The sequence below is a fragment of the Triturus cristatus genome, chromosome 12 (assembly GCF_964204655.1).
Source record: "Triturus cristatus chromosome 12, aTriCri1.1, whole genome shotgun sequence".
Taxonomy (NCBI): domain Eukaryota; kingdom Metazoa; phylum Chordata; class Amphibia; order Caudata; family Salamandridae; genus Triturus; species Triturus cristatus.
Window position 1 is genome coordinate 51,535,169 of NC_140595.1, and position 15,413 is coordinate 51,550,581.

Genomic DNA, 15,413 nt, shown 5'->3' on the forward strand with positions numbered 1-15,413 from the left:
AATGTAAATAATTTCCTAAATACAGAGTTTTCATTTTTTACATATCACAAAAGCAATCGGCGCATTCGAAGGCATAGTGATGCAAGTTCAAACTATTATTTGGCAAATACGTCTATGTTTATAGTGAGCACTTTGGATGCTGGGGCGCTGCAGCCGGTTTAAGCATACTAAAGGAAGCCCTGTTCCACACCTCCCCACACTCCAACTAAGAACCACTGTTGCTGAGCAAGCACCCAGATCTATGGGTGTAGCTCACACGTGACAATCATTTTTTATGGTTGCAGTTTGTATATAGCCAGGGGAGCAGTGATCCAGGACTTCGTGTCCCAGCTTTCTTTGGGACCCTGGAGGGAGCACTTGCAGGTTACTGCCTGCAGCTGGGAGCACTTGGCTAGCGCTATATAGCGCACTTTGAAACCCCGCAGCGCGGGAGCAGTGATCCAGGACTCTGTGTCCCACTTTTCTTTGGCCCCCTGGAAGCAGCCCTTTCATCTTGCATGTCACTGCCTGCAGCTTGGAGCACTTAGCTATCCTATATATTGCGAACTTTGAAACCCTACGGCGCGGGCTGTGCCCAGTTAAAGTCCGGGCCCGTATGCACCCGTCCGCGGCTGGGCCCACTCTCTTTAAAGACCCCACAATAGTGGACCTCGTGAAGCCCCTTCTTGTGGTAAGGTGATAGGTTGTTTGCTGTCTGTTTAACAAACATGGGGAAGCACAAAATTGCTGGGGGTATTTCTGTTACACCCTCCCCCAAGTGTCAATTGATAGCAAGTTAGGAAGAACTGTCCGGATTATTGCTACTTAAATCGAGTTAATAGAGCACAGACTCTCCATGGACCATGGGGCTCCATTTGTCAAATCCCCTGACCGCGCACTATACGGTGCAGTGACAGCTGTGCATTGCGGCGGTGGGGCAGGCCATGGACATGTTTGACCAGTGACTGCTGATACCATCAATATCACAGAGGCAGATCCTGAGATGGACACCCCCCAATCACTCAGCCTGCCACAAGCCTAGTTGTGAAGCATAAAAGGCAAGTGGGGAAAATGTGGCTGCAAAATGGAAACACCCACTATTCCAAAGCAACACAAGTCAGCTCTTATCTGGGTTACATCCCATACCACAATCCCAGTCAATCGCGAGCCAGACATGTGACTCTTTAACACAGGACTTTTTGTCACCTGCCAATTTGTGCGATAAATTTAGCAGCATTGTGGAGGAAAGGCTCCAACCACTATCTGTCTGCCTGGACCGAATAGAGGGTCTGTTAGCCAATGCCGTTAAACACTCAGCCATGGCGCCTGCCGGGAACATGGGGAATGGGACATCTGCATACAGAAACACACTTCCGAATAACTCTTTACGCACAAGTTATAGGTCATCAGTAAGAGCCCCCTAATGAACGCTGTGGGCAAATATGCTCTTGCATCAATTGCAGATTCAAGGCATATGGCAACACCAATCAGCCACCCTCAGCTTGTCCCCGTCTGACAACGTCTAATCCACCCCCAAGACTGCTAAGGGCCCTGACTCCTCTCCTTGCCAGGATATCTTGAGGCCCCTCCCTGCCATTGGTCACTAAGTTTTAATCCTGAGGGCCCCCCCCAATAGATTTTACCAACATGAATCATGGGTTCAGCTCCTTATACCGTTGCTGGAAATAGACAAGTCACTATGTATACACATTGCTATGTATGGGCAGAGATTTGGGGTACTTTGCACTGCAAGGCCATACAGCTTAAAGAGATTAGATTTTGCAGGAAAATCTTGTCTGCCCCCATATCATCTTCGCATCTAATTTGGCATAAAGAACTTGGACTTCCACATTTAGCAGACCGGATTAGGGCCCATCTTGCTCTATTGTGGCTTTCAATTCGGAGGCATACCGGGAGGCTGAGTTATTGAAAGATATTATAAAGGGCTGTCTTTCTTTTGACAGAGGTCTTCTCATTGCTTGCTGGCCTATGCTAAGGCTGAACACTGCAAGATTGGTGTGCAGTCTGCTTTTACTGATCCTTTAACTTGTACCTCCATAAGTATAAAAGTCTATTGCACAAGCACTTTTCAACTATGAAGATTCTCAACGCTTAAGGGAAGTGAAAGAAAAAACAAATGTTACTGCTTATTTAACTCTGACTGAATAAGATAGTCCCGCCGACTACATTTAGTGGCCACGGGGTAGATGGAAACGTTCCCTTCTCTTTCGGTTCAGATCAGATACAGTAAAATATCAGTCAAGTTTCCCCCTGGGTGTTTCTCTGAATCTTGATGAAAAGCCATGCCCTAGCAAAGACATATCAGGCCAATCGATGTTACATTTAACTTTTTGTGTACATTTAATGCAAGGTATACAAGACTCTTTTTAATCCCATTTAAAACAAACATTGGCATAGCCAATAGGTCTCGCCTTTGGGACCTTATAAGTGTTCAGCCATGCAACAGTTGGTTGTGTTGCACCAAGGATATGTTGCTGCATAACTAAATACTTAAAAGGTCCCAAAAGCGAGACCTATTGGCTATGCCAATGCTTGTTAATTATTTAATTTGAGACAAAAACAAGACGCACAAACATTTTACATAAAACAAAATAGGGCCTGGTCCACATTGTCAATCTGATATTCCCACACCTCTACTCCAAGAAAGTGGATTCCCAAACAGGTGCTACGTGCTATTATCAACAGTAAAGCTCGAAAAGAAGATTTGTGTTACTTGGGGAGCAAATCGGCCACCCAGTTCTTGGTAAACAGGCAGACTAATGATCAAATGTCCCCTATATCGAGACCATGCTTAACCCTAAGCTTAGAAATGCAGTATTGAAATTTAGAGTTAGCCTGAACCCATGTAAGGCAGATACAAACTGCAATGACTAATAAACAGGGCCTGTGTACATGTGGATTACAAGTAAAATGCAGTGGCCCACATATTTTGCTGGACTGTTTGTGGTTTCTAGAAGAAAGGAAAGAATTTGTAAAACCTTTTTTTAATTGCCTTTAAAATTGATAACAGGGATCAAGGTCTTAGCTTGTTGATAAATATGAGATTTTTAAATGTGGCATGTGCAATAGGAATATTTTTAACTGCAATACAGGAGTCGTTGAATACATTGGTAGTAGAATCTAAAATGGGTTATGGGACAGAAATGCAATTTTACCCACCCCTTGAGGACATTTTTGAGCTCTGGCAGTCCGTATGCATGTAGAAATGTATATGTGACTCTTTCCCTACTTGGTTATGAATAGCTATCTTATAGAGTAGTACTGCTCCTACCGTATGTTTTAATAGGATTTTGTGTCTTATACAGTTTTTATGGTCGCATTTTTGTGTACAATTTGCATTTTAACTGTACGATATATTGTGGCATTTTTTATGGCTTATATTTGCCAAATAAAAAATATATTAACAACAACAAATTCCAAGAAAGTGCCTGTTGCTTCAAAGTGACCTTGCGTGTACATTATACATAGAATTTTTCAAAATACAATTTAACTTCATACGACCCGTGATAGTATCAATAAGCATACTTACACTCATATCACACACAAAAAAATTAAAATACAATGGGATTTATATCACATATCCTATTTTTTTTATTACCACAGAAAGGAACCATTAACATAATTAAAATTCCCCCTTTTAACTCTGCCTATTGTTTAGCATGTTTAGTAAATGGACAACATGTGGTCTTTTCCTGCCATCATCTACGTCAGATTGCAGAGAAAGATTATTTAGCATATTTTTTATCTTACTTTTATTAACAATTGCAATTCATTATGAGTAAAAGCAGAGGGCAAATAAATTCATGGCCTGAAAGACACTACATAGATTCATAATGAAACGGGTTGCGATGCAACTGGAATTTTAGAAAATTCCTAAACGAGCCCAAAGGTGAGGATCATCATTTAGCTCCATTGTATAAAATTATCTGCCAATCTCTCCAAGTAATGTTAACAAGACTCAATCCCAGTCTAAACACACAATTAATTGATCCTTTTGGAAGGCTCATCCATTTTTTCCAAATAGTCATTTCTACTGATTGCATGTGTGATATATCTGCTTCCCCCATTACATCAGAACCGTTAATCAACAAACTCACTATTTTACGGTATAAATTTATGTTAATACCTCGACAGACTTATGCTCTACAGCAGAGTCCAACTTCTTTCAAGACCGTACGACAGCCTTCGCTCTCTGCCTCCTGGGAGGCTACATTAGCTTTAAAATTTTAAATTGGTTTAAAAAAAATATATATACCCAAATATTGATATTCCTTTAAAACCTCTAATTTAGTGGATCTGATCCACAATTTGAATTGGTCGCGCTTTTTTCTTGCTTTTGAAAATATCATAACTTTAGCTTTTACTAAGTTAATTTTTAAGTCATTAGCAATATGTTGTAAAAGCATCCAACTGCTTTTGAAGGCCTTATGGAGTACGATCCAATAGGATAGTGATGTCCTAGGATTATATTGCTGGAACTGACCCCCACCCCCTCCCAATTTTGGTGGAAAAGTACAACTGGGGCATTGTTTCACCTGGATAGCTGTTATGTATAAGGAGAAAAGTAACTGTGCCAATATACAATCTTGGCAAAACCCATTCGGGGAGTGACTTTTCCTTGTTAATGCTCTGTTGCTTCCCAGCTCTACTTGGGCCCATATCTCTATTATTAGTCAATATTTGTTTATTAGTTAAAAAAAATAAAATAAAAACACTTCAAAATTACAATTCAAGACACAAATAAGATAAAAATTAGGAGAATAATCAATGCAACGCAATCAATATATAGGTGCAATTTGGCTAATTTTAGAGTCGCCAGCATGTGCGAGATGTAAAACTTGCGGAGGCCTATGCTGTTTGCAAATTTATGCAAAATGCTAATATCTGTCCATAGGAGCATTTGGAGGAGTGTTGAGCTGATGCCCGCAAAACATGCAAAAATGCTAATATTTCATCATAAGAACATTTGGAGGAGTTTCGAGGTGATACCCAACCTGGGGGAATAGGAAACAAAATAATTGCAGTCCCCTGCAACCCGCCATAATGTAAGTGTATTTCAAAAGGTTATCATCAGTGGACTTCTTCGCCATCCGCCTTGACACCTACCGCTCTATTGATTTTGCTGCTCACTTGGAATATTTCCGATTTTGCACTACTCTGTAATGCTCTATTTGCTGAGAGCCTTCACGACAATTACTTTATAAAACTCTATAACACATCTTTTGAAATCTTGTAATAAACCTTTATAGTCATTCCGCTGATCTAGAACTCAATTATTGAGTGGGCCCTTACTAAACGAACTGTATTTTTGATGTTATGGAAAGTGTCTTACCTCTGGGATACCTTCCCTCATGAAACTGAGGTCTAACTCAGTCTCCAATCCATCAGCCTGTGGGCATTCTGTTGAGGTAAAGTTTTGGAGTGTGCAATTTTCAGGGACCCACGCGCCACTGGGAACAAGCCCATTACAGCAACTGTACGAAGGTAGACGCAACATCTTTTCCAACATTGGATTCAATGTGCATAGTATACAAAGCATTTGTGAAATCAAACAAAATTCACACCAACAAAAATAACTATCCAAAGCTAACAAGATCCCTGCGCACTCAGCCGGCCACTCGTACACCAGTATTTCCTAACAAAGATTGACAACTGCAGGCACCTCATTGTATCTGCATACAATCATACACTAGAGCTCAATTCCCACAAGCTGAAGACTAATTACAAATCATCTGAAAATTCCAAAAGCACTCAAAAACCTGTGTATCTCCATCTGCATGACAGACAGAAATTGGTAGTAAGTAGCTAATGGTATATGTAGCTGAATCTGTTCTAAAGCGGTTATGCAACATATTCTTATGCACAGCTTCCAGGTCGGCATTCGATATTTTAAGCTCATCTTTGAAATGAAAGAACCTCACCCGACATCTCTTCATAGGGGAATTTATACCCTACACCCTTATCAGCCACACAGTCAGAAAGGGGGTCAGGAAACACACTAATATGAGCACTTTGTGGATGTGAATGAAATGAAGGACACACCTCTCTTTATACATACAGAACATTTGAAACACTTCCTAAAGGGCATTGCGCTTTCATGAGCAAAGTTATTTGGTTCTGCCATCATTTCTCTTTGCAAAAGAGACTCAGATGATAGAGAGAATGCAGAGCAATTCAAACATTTACCCCAGTCAAGAGATCTGGGTTAAATCCATCATTGTTATGCTCGCCATGCACTAGGCCCTAGCTTAGACCCATATGCAAATCAGTCTTGACCCAGTTCCTCGTGGGAACAGTCCAACCCTAACTGCTAAGCCAGGTCCTACCTGGACCAAAAACAAGCATCTTGGAACCGGTTTCGGGGCATCAGCCAGGATAGCTTGAATCCAGTGGCACAGTGAGCCCGGGACCCACACCTGGGCACACCAGGCGCAATTAGGGCAAGAAAGCAAAAAGACACAGCTAATGTACGGAATGCAGAGCAAATCAAACATTCACTCCCTGTCAAGACATGTGGGTTAAATCCATCATTCTTTTGCTCACCATGCCACCCCAGTTTAGACCCAGCCATGTGCAAATCAGTCTTGACCATGTTCTTCATGGGAACAGTCTAGCCGAACTGCCAAGCCAGGTCCTCCCTGTACTGGAAAAAAGCATCCTGGGACTGGTTTCGGGGCATCACCCCTCATCAGCCAGGCTAGCTTGAATCCAGTGGCACAGTGAGCCTTTGGGATGGGGTATGATAACCTAACAGCCAACCACTGTTGGTGGTCCTTTTTTAAACAACAAATAAAATACAAAAAAAACGCAACAATTAACCACATTTATTACAGTTACAATTCTCAAATTAGGAGATTGCTTATTGTAAAATATTGTCGCAATGACATGACCAAAATTGCCCCATAGGACATTTTATTACCGCAAGTTGTCAACAACCTAGACATTTGATAGATGTGTTTGCTTTTAGGATCACAGAAAAATCACAATTGTAATAAATGAGAAATGGGTGGTTCACTTTTGATATCCGTTTCTTACGCTAGCATCCGATTAGTTAAATTGTTCCTTTTTTATACTACATATAAAACGAAAATGGAGTTGAAACGAAGACGCGTAACGCAAACCAATGGAAAAACACAACTACATTGTAGATACCAACGTTTTCCATCAGCTATTATATATCAGGATGTCTGTTCCATGAACTGCTCTTGCAGGTTCTCCAGAAGAATACGAACAATCTGTCAAATGTATAAAAAGGTGATCAACAGAGAAATTAGGGGAGTTCATTAATCCTTCTCTTGCGCTGCACGTTTTAGGCTGTAGATTCTGTTGATTTGCAAATATAGTTTGGAAAACTTCGCCTGACAGAATCTGGTATACTATCAAGAGCAACGTTTAAAAGACAGAACTCCCACAATCCAGTGCCAATGGTATACCAATGGCTTGCCTCACGCCACAGGACTGCCCATCAGCCGCTCAAGTCGCAGAGAAACCAATCTCTTATACCACCGTTCCTCAGCTTCGGCCTTGTCAACAAATAAATTTGGATGGGCCAGTGAGTTGTCATCCTGGTATTTTATAGGAATAGAAAAGTTTCCTGGTTTGGATTCCTTGTCGTCGTCCGCGGCAGCTGTACCTAGAACAGGAGATTCCTGCTTCGCTTCCTCTACTCCTGATGCAGTTTTTGCTTCCCTGCTTGATCTGAAAGCCTGTGCGACAAAGGAGTCACTTTCGATATTCTCGATTTCTTTCACTCTCCTAACTTGCTCGGACAGGGAATTCCTGTCTTCTTCCCTGCGCCTTTCTTCCTCCTCTTTCTTCTCCTTCGCCTTTAACGCTTCGTCCGCTCTTGCTGCAGCCTGAAGGACCAGCTGCAGCCTTGCTTTGACCTTTTCCGCAGGAGTCATGTTTTCTATCCCCGGAATCACGCTGTTGGGGTCGATCCGCTTGGAGCTATATTCCTTGTCTTTGCCCCGATCCCTTTCCTTCTCTCTCGCTTTCTCCTTCTCTTTAATTTTCCGTCGCTCTCTTTCGCGGGAGTGCCCCCTGGACCCCTTGTGGTGGGATCTGTGGCTGGACACATCGCTGCTGCGGCTGGGGGAGCGCTGGCGGCGCCTCGACCGGCTCTTGGATCTCGACCTACGGGACCTGGAGGACTTTCCCCGGTCTCTGGACCGGCTGCGCTTCCTCCGGGACTCGTAGGAGGAAGAGCTGCTACTGGACTCGTGCCTCCGCCGCCTGTCGTACGAGTGGGAATTCGACGGGCGCTCTCGAGACAAGGACCGCGACCTCCTTCCCGATTTCTTACGGCTCACGGTTCTGCTGTCCGAAGAACTACTGGAAGACGACCGCTTGTGCTTTCTACCCTTTTTCTTTCGGCTTCTACTCTCCTCGTCAGAGTCTGACGAGTGCCGCCCCATTGTTCCTGACAGCGTGACGGAGAGGGCTCACGGCGGTCTCTCCATCGGTCCCGGTTAGGCAGTAACCCGGAAGTAAACGTGCACGTTTCCGTCTATAGTCCTATTTCTCTTTTTGCGAGCGTTCAAAAGGCTGGTGTGCAAACCAAAAATCATTGTCGCACTATAGTGTACTTAGTGACGTAATATCGTGTCGCGCAACAAATGACGCAACCCTCAGTAAGGGAAAGACTTGGGGAACTACGGTGAAGGGCGTGGTGAACGAGGGGGCGGAGCGATTTGTTCCAGAGGCCAGGCTTGCTGACGTAAGGGCGTGACTGTCACTGTTGAAGGGCGGGGCGTGATGACGCGTTGGGATGGCCGGCGCGGGAGCGCGCGCTGACTGACAGTCTGACAGCTAACGGTGTCGGTGCTGGACGCGGAGGCAACCGAGGGCGCGCGCGGGGACGGATGGGAGCCTAAGGTGGGGCCCGCGTCTTCCCCACGGATTCCCAGGGCTGGGCATGGAGGAACCCGCGCCCGAAGATGAGGCCGCGGCCCCCTTTGGTGTTGCCACCGGTGGAAGGAGCACGGCTCGGGGTCACGGTGTGGAGGAAGAGGAGGAGGCCGTGTGGGAGGTGGTTCCACTGGGGGGCGAAGGAGGTGCCGGAGACAATTCAACAGGTGAGCGGCGGAGCAACATGGGCGCACTGGGGCGATGCAATGTTGATTACCACACCAAGAATATAATCTGTGTTCACTCCTTGCCGCAAGTTGTACCTTGAGCCCCCTGAACCCCAAACTACTCTTCCGTTTGGACTGTCACTAAAATATCTTTAGCCTCACCCATGTATGTACTAAATAATCCCCTCCCATGCCACTTGACATTGTAGGGGACAGAAAAACAAAAATATTGCATCCGGAGAGATCCCAAGTATGTACAGACTCGCCCCCCAAACCCCCATGTCATTTGAAGGCCTTCCTAGGGAGCCGGAATCACCAAAGGGATGTACCAAGAGGATCACTCATAGGTACAGAGTACACCCCACCCAAGGATGTAAACGTAGGATAGCAATATTCAACTAGATGTACCCAAAGCTCTGTTTTCAGTAAAATCTAAGGAAACCCCCAATCTACACGTCACAGAATGTTCTCTGAGGATCACCTTGAGGTTCGATCCTTGGTTCCCTTCGCTTTGTTTTACTACGAGGTTCCCTTTCTCTAATTTATCCACGAGAACCACACCTACTTCGAGGTACCCTGATACGCCCACTCCATAGTTGCCATTGAGGGCCCCTTACTGTATCCACACATTTTGTGTGTCCTATGGTTTAACTCCTCCACCCCTGCCTACAGGCGTCATGGATGTGTTTCAGGCCTTCAACTCTATTTTAGTCGGTTTCTGTTACTCAGCTACCAAATCTGAAGTGTGTATTCAAGTGGCCTGCCTAGACAGATGAACATCGAGAGCCCTTCTCAGAGCTTGTCTGTAAAGTTACCCCTTCATACACATTTTATAAATAAAAAAAAAATATATATATATATATCTATATATATTACACAGAAATGTGTAACAATTCCCTAAACAGTCCTGCAAGTAACATAAAACGAATTGCACCCCCGCCCCCCGAAATTGCATCTTATTGAATTAAAGTTGTACTGGTATATGTGGGAAATGGCCCCCTTTGCAGTCTTATCCCTAAACTTTTTGCTTTTTCCTCCTATTTTTTCCTGACCTGTGTGTGTTGGTTGTAGGACTCTGGGCACTTCACTGCTGATCAGTGCTAAAGTGCATATGCTCTCCTGTGTTTTGTTTGGTGTTTCCATGATTGGCTATTTGATTTATGTGTCAGTCCCTAGTAAAGTGCACTGTGAGTGCCAGGGTCTATAGATCAAATGCTGTTGGTGGGCTGCAGCACTGGATTGTGCCACCCACACAAACAGCCCGTAAAGTGTAACTCTGGCCTGCCATTGCAGAGCCTGTGTGCAGCCTGGGGCTGCCATGTCGACTTGGCAAGTGCACACACTTGCAAGTCCCTAGATCTTCCCTTTCCTACATGTTAGTCACCCCTAAGGTAGGCCCAAGGTACCCCTGTGGGCAGGGTGCATTGTATGTGAAAGGTAGGACATGCCCTGGTGTGTGTGGCATGTCCTGATAGTGAATTACAGCCTACTTCGTTTTTCACTATTGCAAGGCTACCTGTTCTCCATAGGCCAGAATGGGCAGTTGGATTATTACATCCTATAATCCTAACTGACCCATGGAACATGGTAGTAATTCGAGTTTAGTATGCCTGAACTCAGAATGATAAAATACATCTTTTAGTGAAGTTGGTTTTAACATTCTGTGTTTGAAAATACCACTTTTAGAAAGTAGGTATTGTCTTGTCTAACTATCCAAACCTGCCTCTGCTAGGTTGTGTATTCCCTGTCTGGAGTTTGAGTGACAGGGCTGGGGAATTCCAGGAGACAGGGTGAGTCCGCCCAGTGGTGAATAGAGAGATCTGCATCTAGATGCGAGGGAGGAGTTGCACCTGGGACCTGAATATGACTGTGCCTGCCCGTCACAGTGCTGGCTCCGCCCCCTGTGGTGCGTCTGATGTCTCTGCCCTGCACTGTGAAAGGAGAGAAGGAATCATGTCAACAGAGTGCACCAGGGCTGTGCCTTTCCTCCACAACGCTGGCTCCACCTCCTGTGGTGCAGCTGATGTTTCTGCCCTGCACTGTGAAAGGAAAGGAGTCATGTAAACAGAGTGCTCCAGAACTGGTTTGGGCTAGGCAAAGGCCCCTCTGCCTTCAGAGGACAAAGGATTTGCTGGTATAAATATTGGGGCCCAGACCCCAGAGATTTAGATTACTTCTGAACTAAGGAACCTGCCAGGAAGAAGGACCGGGAAAGCTGGAGGTGGAGTAGTACTGCCCCTATGCTGTGTGTTGTGAGGTTGGCCTGTAGTGGTTGCTTCTGTCTTGGATAGGGAAAGGACTGGACTGTACTTTCATCATCCTGCTGTTAGAATTTTCTCCAAGGGCTTGAAGTAGAGTTTGCACCCTGTTGGAAGTCTCAGGGATAGAAAAGACTTCACAGATCTCGCTGGAATCAAGGAACCTGCCAAGACGAAGAGCTGGAAGAGCTGCCAGGAGGAGTACTACCCCTTTGCTGTGTTGTTGCTTCGTTGGGTTGGCCTGCAGCTGCTGCTTCTGCCTTGGGCAGTGAAAGGACTCGTCTGAACTTTCTCTACTTGTGCTGAGTATCTCCAAAGGCCTGAACCGAGCTGGCCTCCTGTTAAGAAGTCTCAGGGACTGCAAAGACTTCACCAACCTCTGGGTTCCGCTCCTGGAACCGCTGTTTCAGTTGCCACAGAGAAGAGGGAACCGCGACCAACTCCGTCACCGACTCCGTCGCTGGCCTTGTGTCCTGAAGGCACCGCAGGCCGCACCGACTCGCCCAGCATCGCAAGCCTTGGTCTCACTGACTCCGTCACGGAGCCGCTGCTTGCACCGCATCGAGAGACACCGCAACCTGCATCGCCTCGCTTCACTGGCCTGGGCTCACCAACGCTGTCGCTGCTGGCTTGACACCCGTGACCGACTCGTCACGCACAGCTGTCTGGCTCGGCCAGCGCCAATTCCCGCCAACCGGCTCTGTCGCTCGCATCGCAACTTGCAAACACCGCATCGAGCACCGTCTCGCCCTGCACCGTAAGCCTTGGTCTTACCGACGCCGTCTACACGATCGTCACCGAGTAGCTGCTCGCACCGCATCAAGGGACATCGCACCGTTTCCACCTTGCACCGTGACCGCGACGAACGCCACAACCGGCTCTGTCACCTGCACCGCAACCTGCCAGCACCGCATCGAGCACCGACTCACCCTGCACCGCAAGCTTTGGTCTCACCAACGCCGTCTGCACAATCGTCACCGAGCCACTGCTTGCACCGCATCGAGGGACACCGCACCTTGCACCACTTCAATTTTGCATCGCAACCGCGACAGATGCCAAGACCGACTTGCACACCCGTGTGTGAGCCGCACTAAGAAAGGTACTGTGAACGAATCTGTCCCGCTGTTGCTGGCACGTACCGACGCGGTCAGCGGGAACTGCGAGACTCTGTTGTTTTCAGCATCGCGGTAGGCTCGGACCGAGCTACCGACTCGAACGAACTGTGTTTTTCAACGTATTTTGCAACTTAAAGACATTTTGAGAAGTAACTATTTCTGAAGTACTGTATGGTGGATATTTATCGTATTTGGTCTTGTTTATATAAAAATATTGGATATCTTTCTAAAACTGGTGTGGTGTCCGTTTGTAGTGCTTACATTGTATTACTGTTGGTTTTGTGCAAATGGTTTACACACTGCCATTAAGATAAGCCTGACTGCTCGTGCCAAGCTATCAAGGGGATGAGCAGGGGTTATATTAGGAGTGTAACTCCCTTGTCCTTACTAGAGTGGTGGTTTCTGCCTGGCTTGGGTGCAAACCTTAGCCAACCAGAAATCTCATTTCTAACAGTGTAGTTCAAGAGTATATGTATTTTCAATTTAAGGCGCCTCTTGTTTTCAAATTCATTGCTCTGTTCTAGTAAAGAGTGCCACTCTTATAGTACCTTAAGAAGGGCTCAGGGTGCTGATTATGAACTGCTGCTGAATTCAGACAGAAACTATCCTGAAACGTCACGATGTAGGTCTTCACCATTTAATCTTATCGGCGCCCCTGTTTAAATTGCACTCGGGTTTCACCCAATGCACCAGGTTTCTCATCCATGATAAATAGCTATTAATCACTTTGCCCGTATCAGCCACAGCAAGATATGCATTTATAAACTTTGCCTTCTTCATCCTCCAAAACTTTTCTTGGAGACAAAATCATTGTTTTGGGATATTTCCTCATCCTCATTACCGCTGCTGTGTCAACATAGAGCAAAATACCTACTGCAGACAGGGCACAAGTCCTAAAAAAAAGTCGGGTGACTAACCTAATTAATCAGTATGCAAGTGTCACGGCACGTGACATCACGGCACGTGACATCACAAGAGGTGGCATCAGATCTTAAGCCCTAAAATATATGTTCAGCAGGTCTATCATGAGTACATTTGAGCACATTTCGAGTATACTTGCAAACCCTCCTGATTTAGGCAGAAGATTCACACTTTTGTAAGCTCACATAAACCAATGTTGCCTTTTGTCAGCGTAAACTTCCTCTACCCATAGTGCTTTAAAAGAAAACAATTGTGATATTTAAATTATTACAACGCTTCCTCAGGGGTAGTAAGCACTATATAAATGCTATTTATTTTGTGCAAATACTGGGAAAGATCAACACATCTGATATTCTTACAGGCAATCATATCTCCTAAACAGTGCCTGAACAAAGTGAAAAGCTGCCTCTCTTAAGTATGTGTGAAGTGCTAACCAGATGTGAGCCTTTATTTCCCCTCTGCTGCATTTGCTTCTAGGTGTGAGGCTCCTGGTTGCTGCCAGCCAGGAGACTCGATCAAAAGTAGGCCTGATGACCCCTCAGATTCGGCAGGAGTCAGAAATAAGGGAGCCCCGTCCCCATCTGCACATTGTTGCCGATCGAAAGCACATAACATGCAGGCGCTGCTGAAAGTGTCCCGGTGTTTGGAAACTACACCAGGACGAATTCAGCATCTTTTTCAGAGGGGCCTGACTACTTGGCAGGGTGGACGGTGTCCACCCTGTGAAAAAAGTGGGTGGACACCGTCCACCCGCATGTACCCCTGACTTGTGCCCTGCCTGCAGTGCTATCACTCACAACAAAATGAATTTATAAATGGACAAATTCTTTATTGCAACCTTTCAGCCTCGTTTTGCTCTTGTACTTATTTGACACAACCCTCTGAAGACCATGCTGTTTAATAGATTGCTACTTCATTTTCTTGCCGTAGTTGACATAGCCAGTTCCAAATATTGAACTACTCTAGCACATGCTTTAATATTGAGACAACTATACAGGACTCTTTTGCAGCACAACTCTTGTTTTCATGCAGTGTCTTCGATTTTTAAGCACCCAACTCCATGGCAAATACATAACCAGTGGGCTCGGGTTATAACATCTAAACTAATTAAGCTGTCCACGTAGACTCCAGCGGCTATACTTAACTATTATGGTTATCCATTATGGTTAGTTTCCTTGCCATAATGGAATCTGAAGTGACATTATTTCTGCCTTAGTTTGTTCTCAGTACCTCCTGGAGATATAGCTGAGGATCACCTTTTGTGGAGCTAAAATGTAACCAGATACACACTCAAATTATCAGGAATCATTAAGGAAGATTTTTTTTTTAAAAACTCCTCTATGCATCAGAAGTTTCAATCGGACTGGTCATTTATTAACCACCCAACCAACACTAAATTATAGAAATACAATAAATAAGCAAGCTAACTGGAACCGTCACCTTTTTTGGAACTTCAACAGATTTTACAAAAGTAGAGAACGACTTTACAAAACATCACTGCAGAAAGCAAGACAAAAACCAGATAAGTTGTTAAAAGCTGTTTCAACATTTGCTATGTTGCGGTTCTCCCCAATTAACACAATAGTTGTGCAGCTCATTGTATTCTATGAAATCTAGTCCACAGGACCATTTGCCCCTGTACACCACCAAACAGTGGTTCGTAAGAGAGCTGATGATGCATAAAAAACACTCCAAGGCCTGATTACAAGCAGGTGGTTAAATTATGATCCCTGTGCTAGCATGATTGTGCGCATTGATCAAAATTCAAAATGTGAAATAAGTATTGCATACCTTGTTCTCCACTGACAGATTTTGGCAGGCCTCGTCTGTTGACATTTATTTGTCAGAAAAGTCAAGACGGGTGAAATGCAAGGAATTGGGTGATTTAAATACTAATTTTGCATTCTATGGTTAATTTCCAAGTGAAAACCTTGGAAAAGATGTTATTGCTGCTCCCAGTAACTATCTCAGCGCGGGGTAATATTTTTTACACAATGTGCTAAGTAAACCATTCCGGTATGGCACTCTTGTAATCAGGGCCT

At 44.9% G+C, this 15,413-nt stretch overlaps 2 protein-coding genes across 5 annotated transcripts in view; one reads left to right on the forward strand and one right to left on the reverse strand.

Moving 5' to 3' along the window:
- Nucleotides 1-6,808: 6,808 nt before the first annotated feature.
- Nucleotides 6,809-8,595, reverse strand: RSRC1 (arginine and serine rich coiled-coil 1). Its single transcript, XM_085638310.1, has one exon. It carries the CDS (start codon nucleotides 8,415-8,417, stop codon nucleotides 7,446-7,448), a length of 972 nt encoding a protein of 323 aa, XP_085494436.1. The 5' UTR covers nucleotides 8,418-8,595; the 3' UTR covers nucleotides 6,809-7,445.
- Nucleotides 8,596-8,749: 154 nt separating this feature from the next.
- The window catches only part of PIP5K1C (phosphatidylinositol-4-phosphate 5-kinase type 1 gamma), a 156,120-nt gene continuing 149,456 nt past the window's right edge, over nucleotides 8,750-15,413 (forward strand). For 3 of the 4 annotated variants that reach the window (XM_085638309.1, XM_085638306.1, XM_085638307.1), the window contains exon 1: nucleotides 8,750-9,077. In XM_085638309.1, the coding sequence (XP_085494435.1) occupies nucleotides 8,918-9,077 (160 nt within the window). In that variant the 5' untranslated portion in view covers nucleotides 8,750-8,917. The remainder of the gene's footprint in view (nucleotides 9,078-15,413) is intronic. The other variant, XM_085638308.1, reaches the window with a different exon arrangement.

Excerpts from the sequence above, each read along its gene's own strand:
- RSRC1 (XM_085638310.1), bottom strand. The coding sequence starts at position 8,417 with ATGGGGCGGCACTCGTCAGACTCTGACGAGGAGAGTAGAAGCCGAAAG.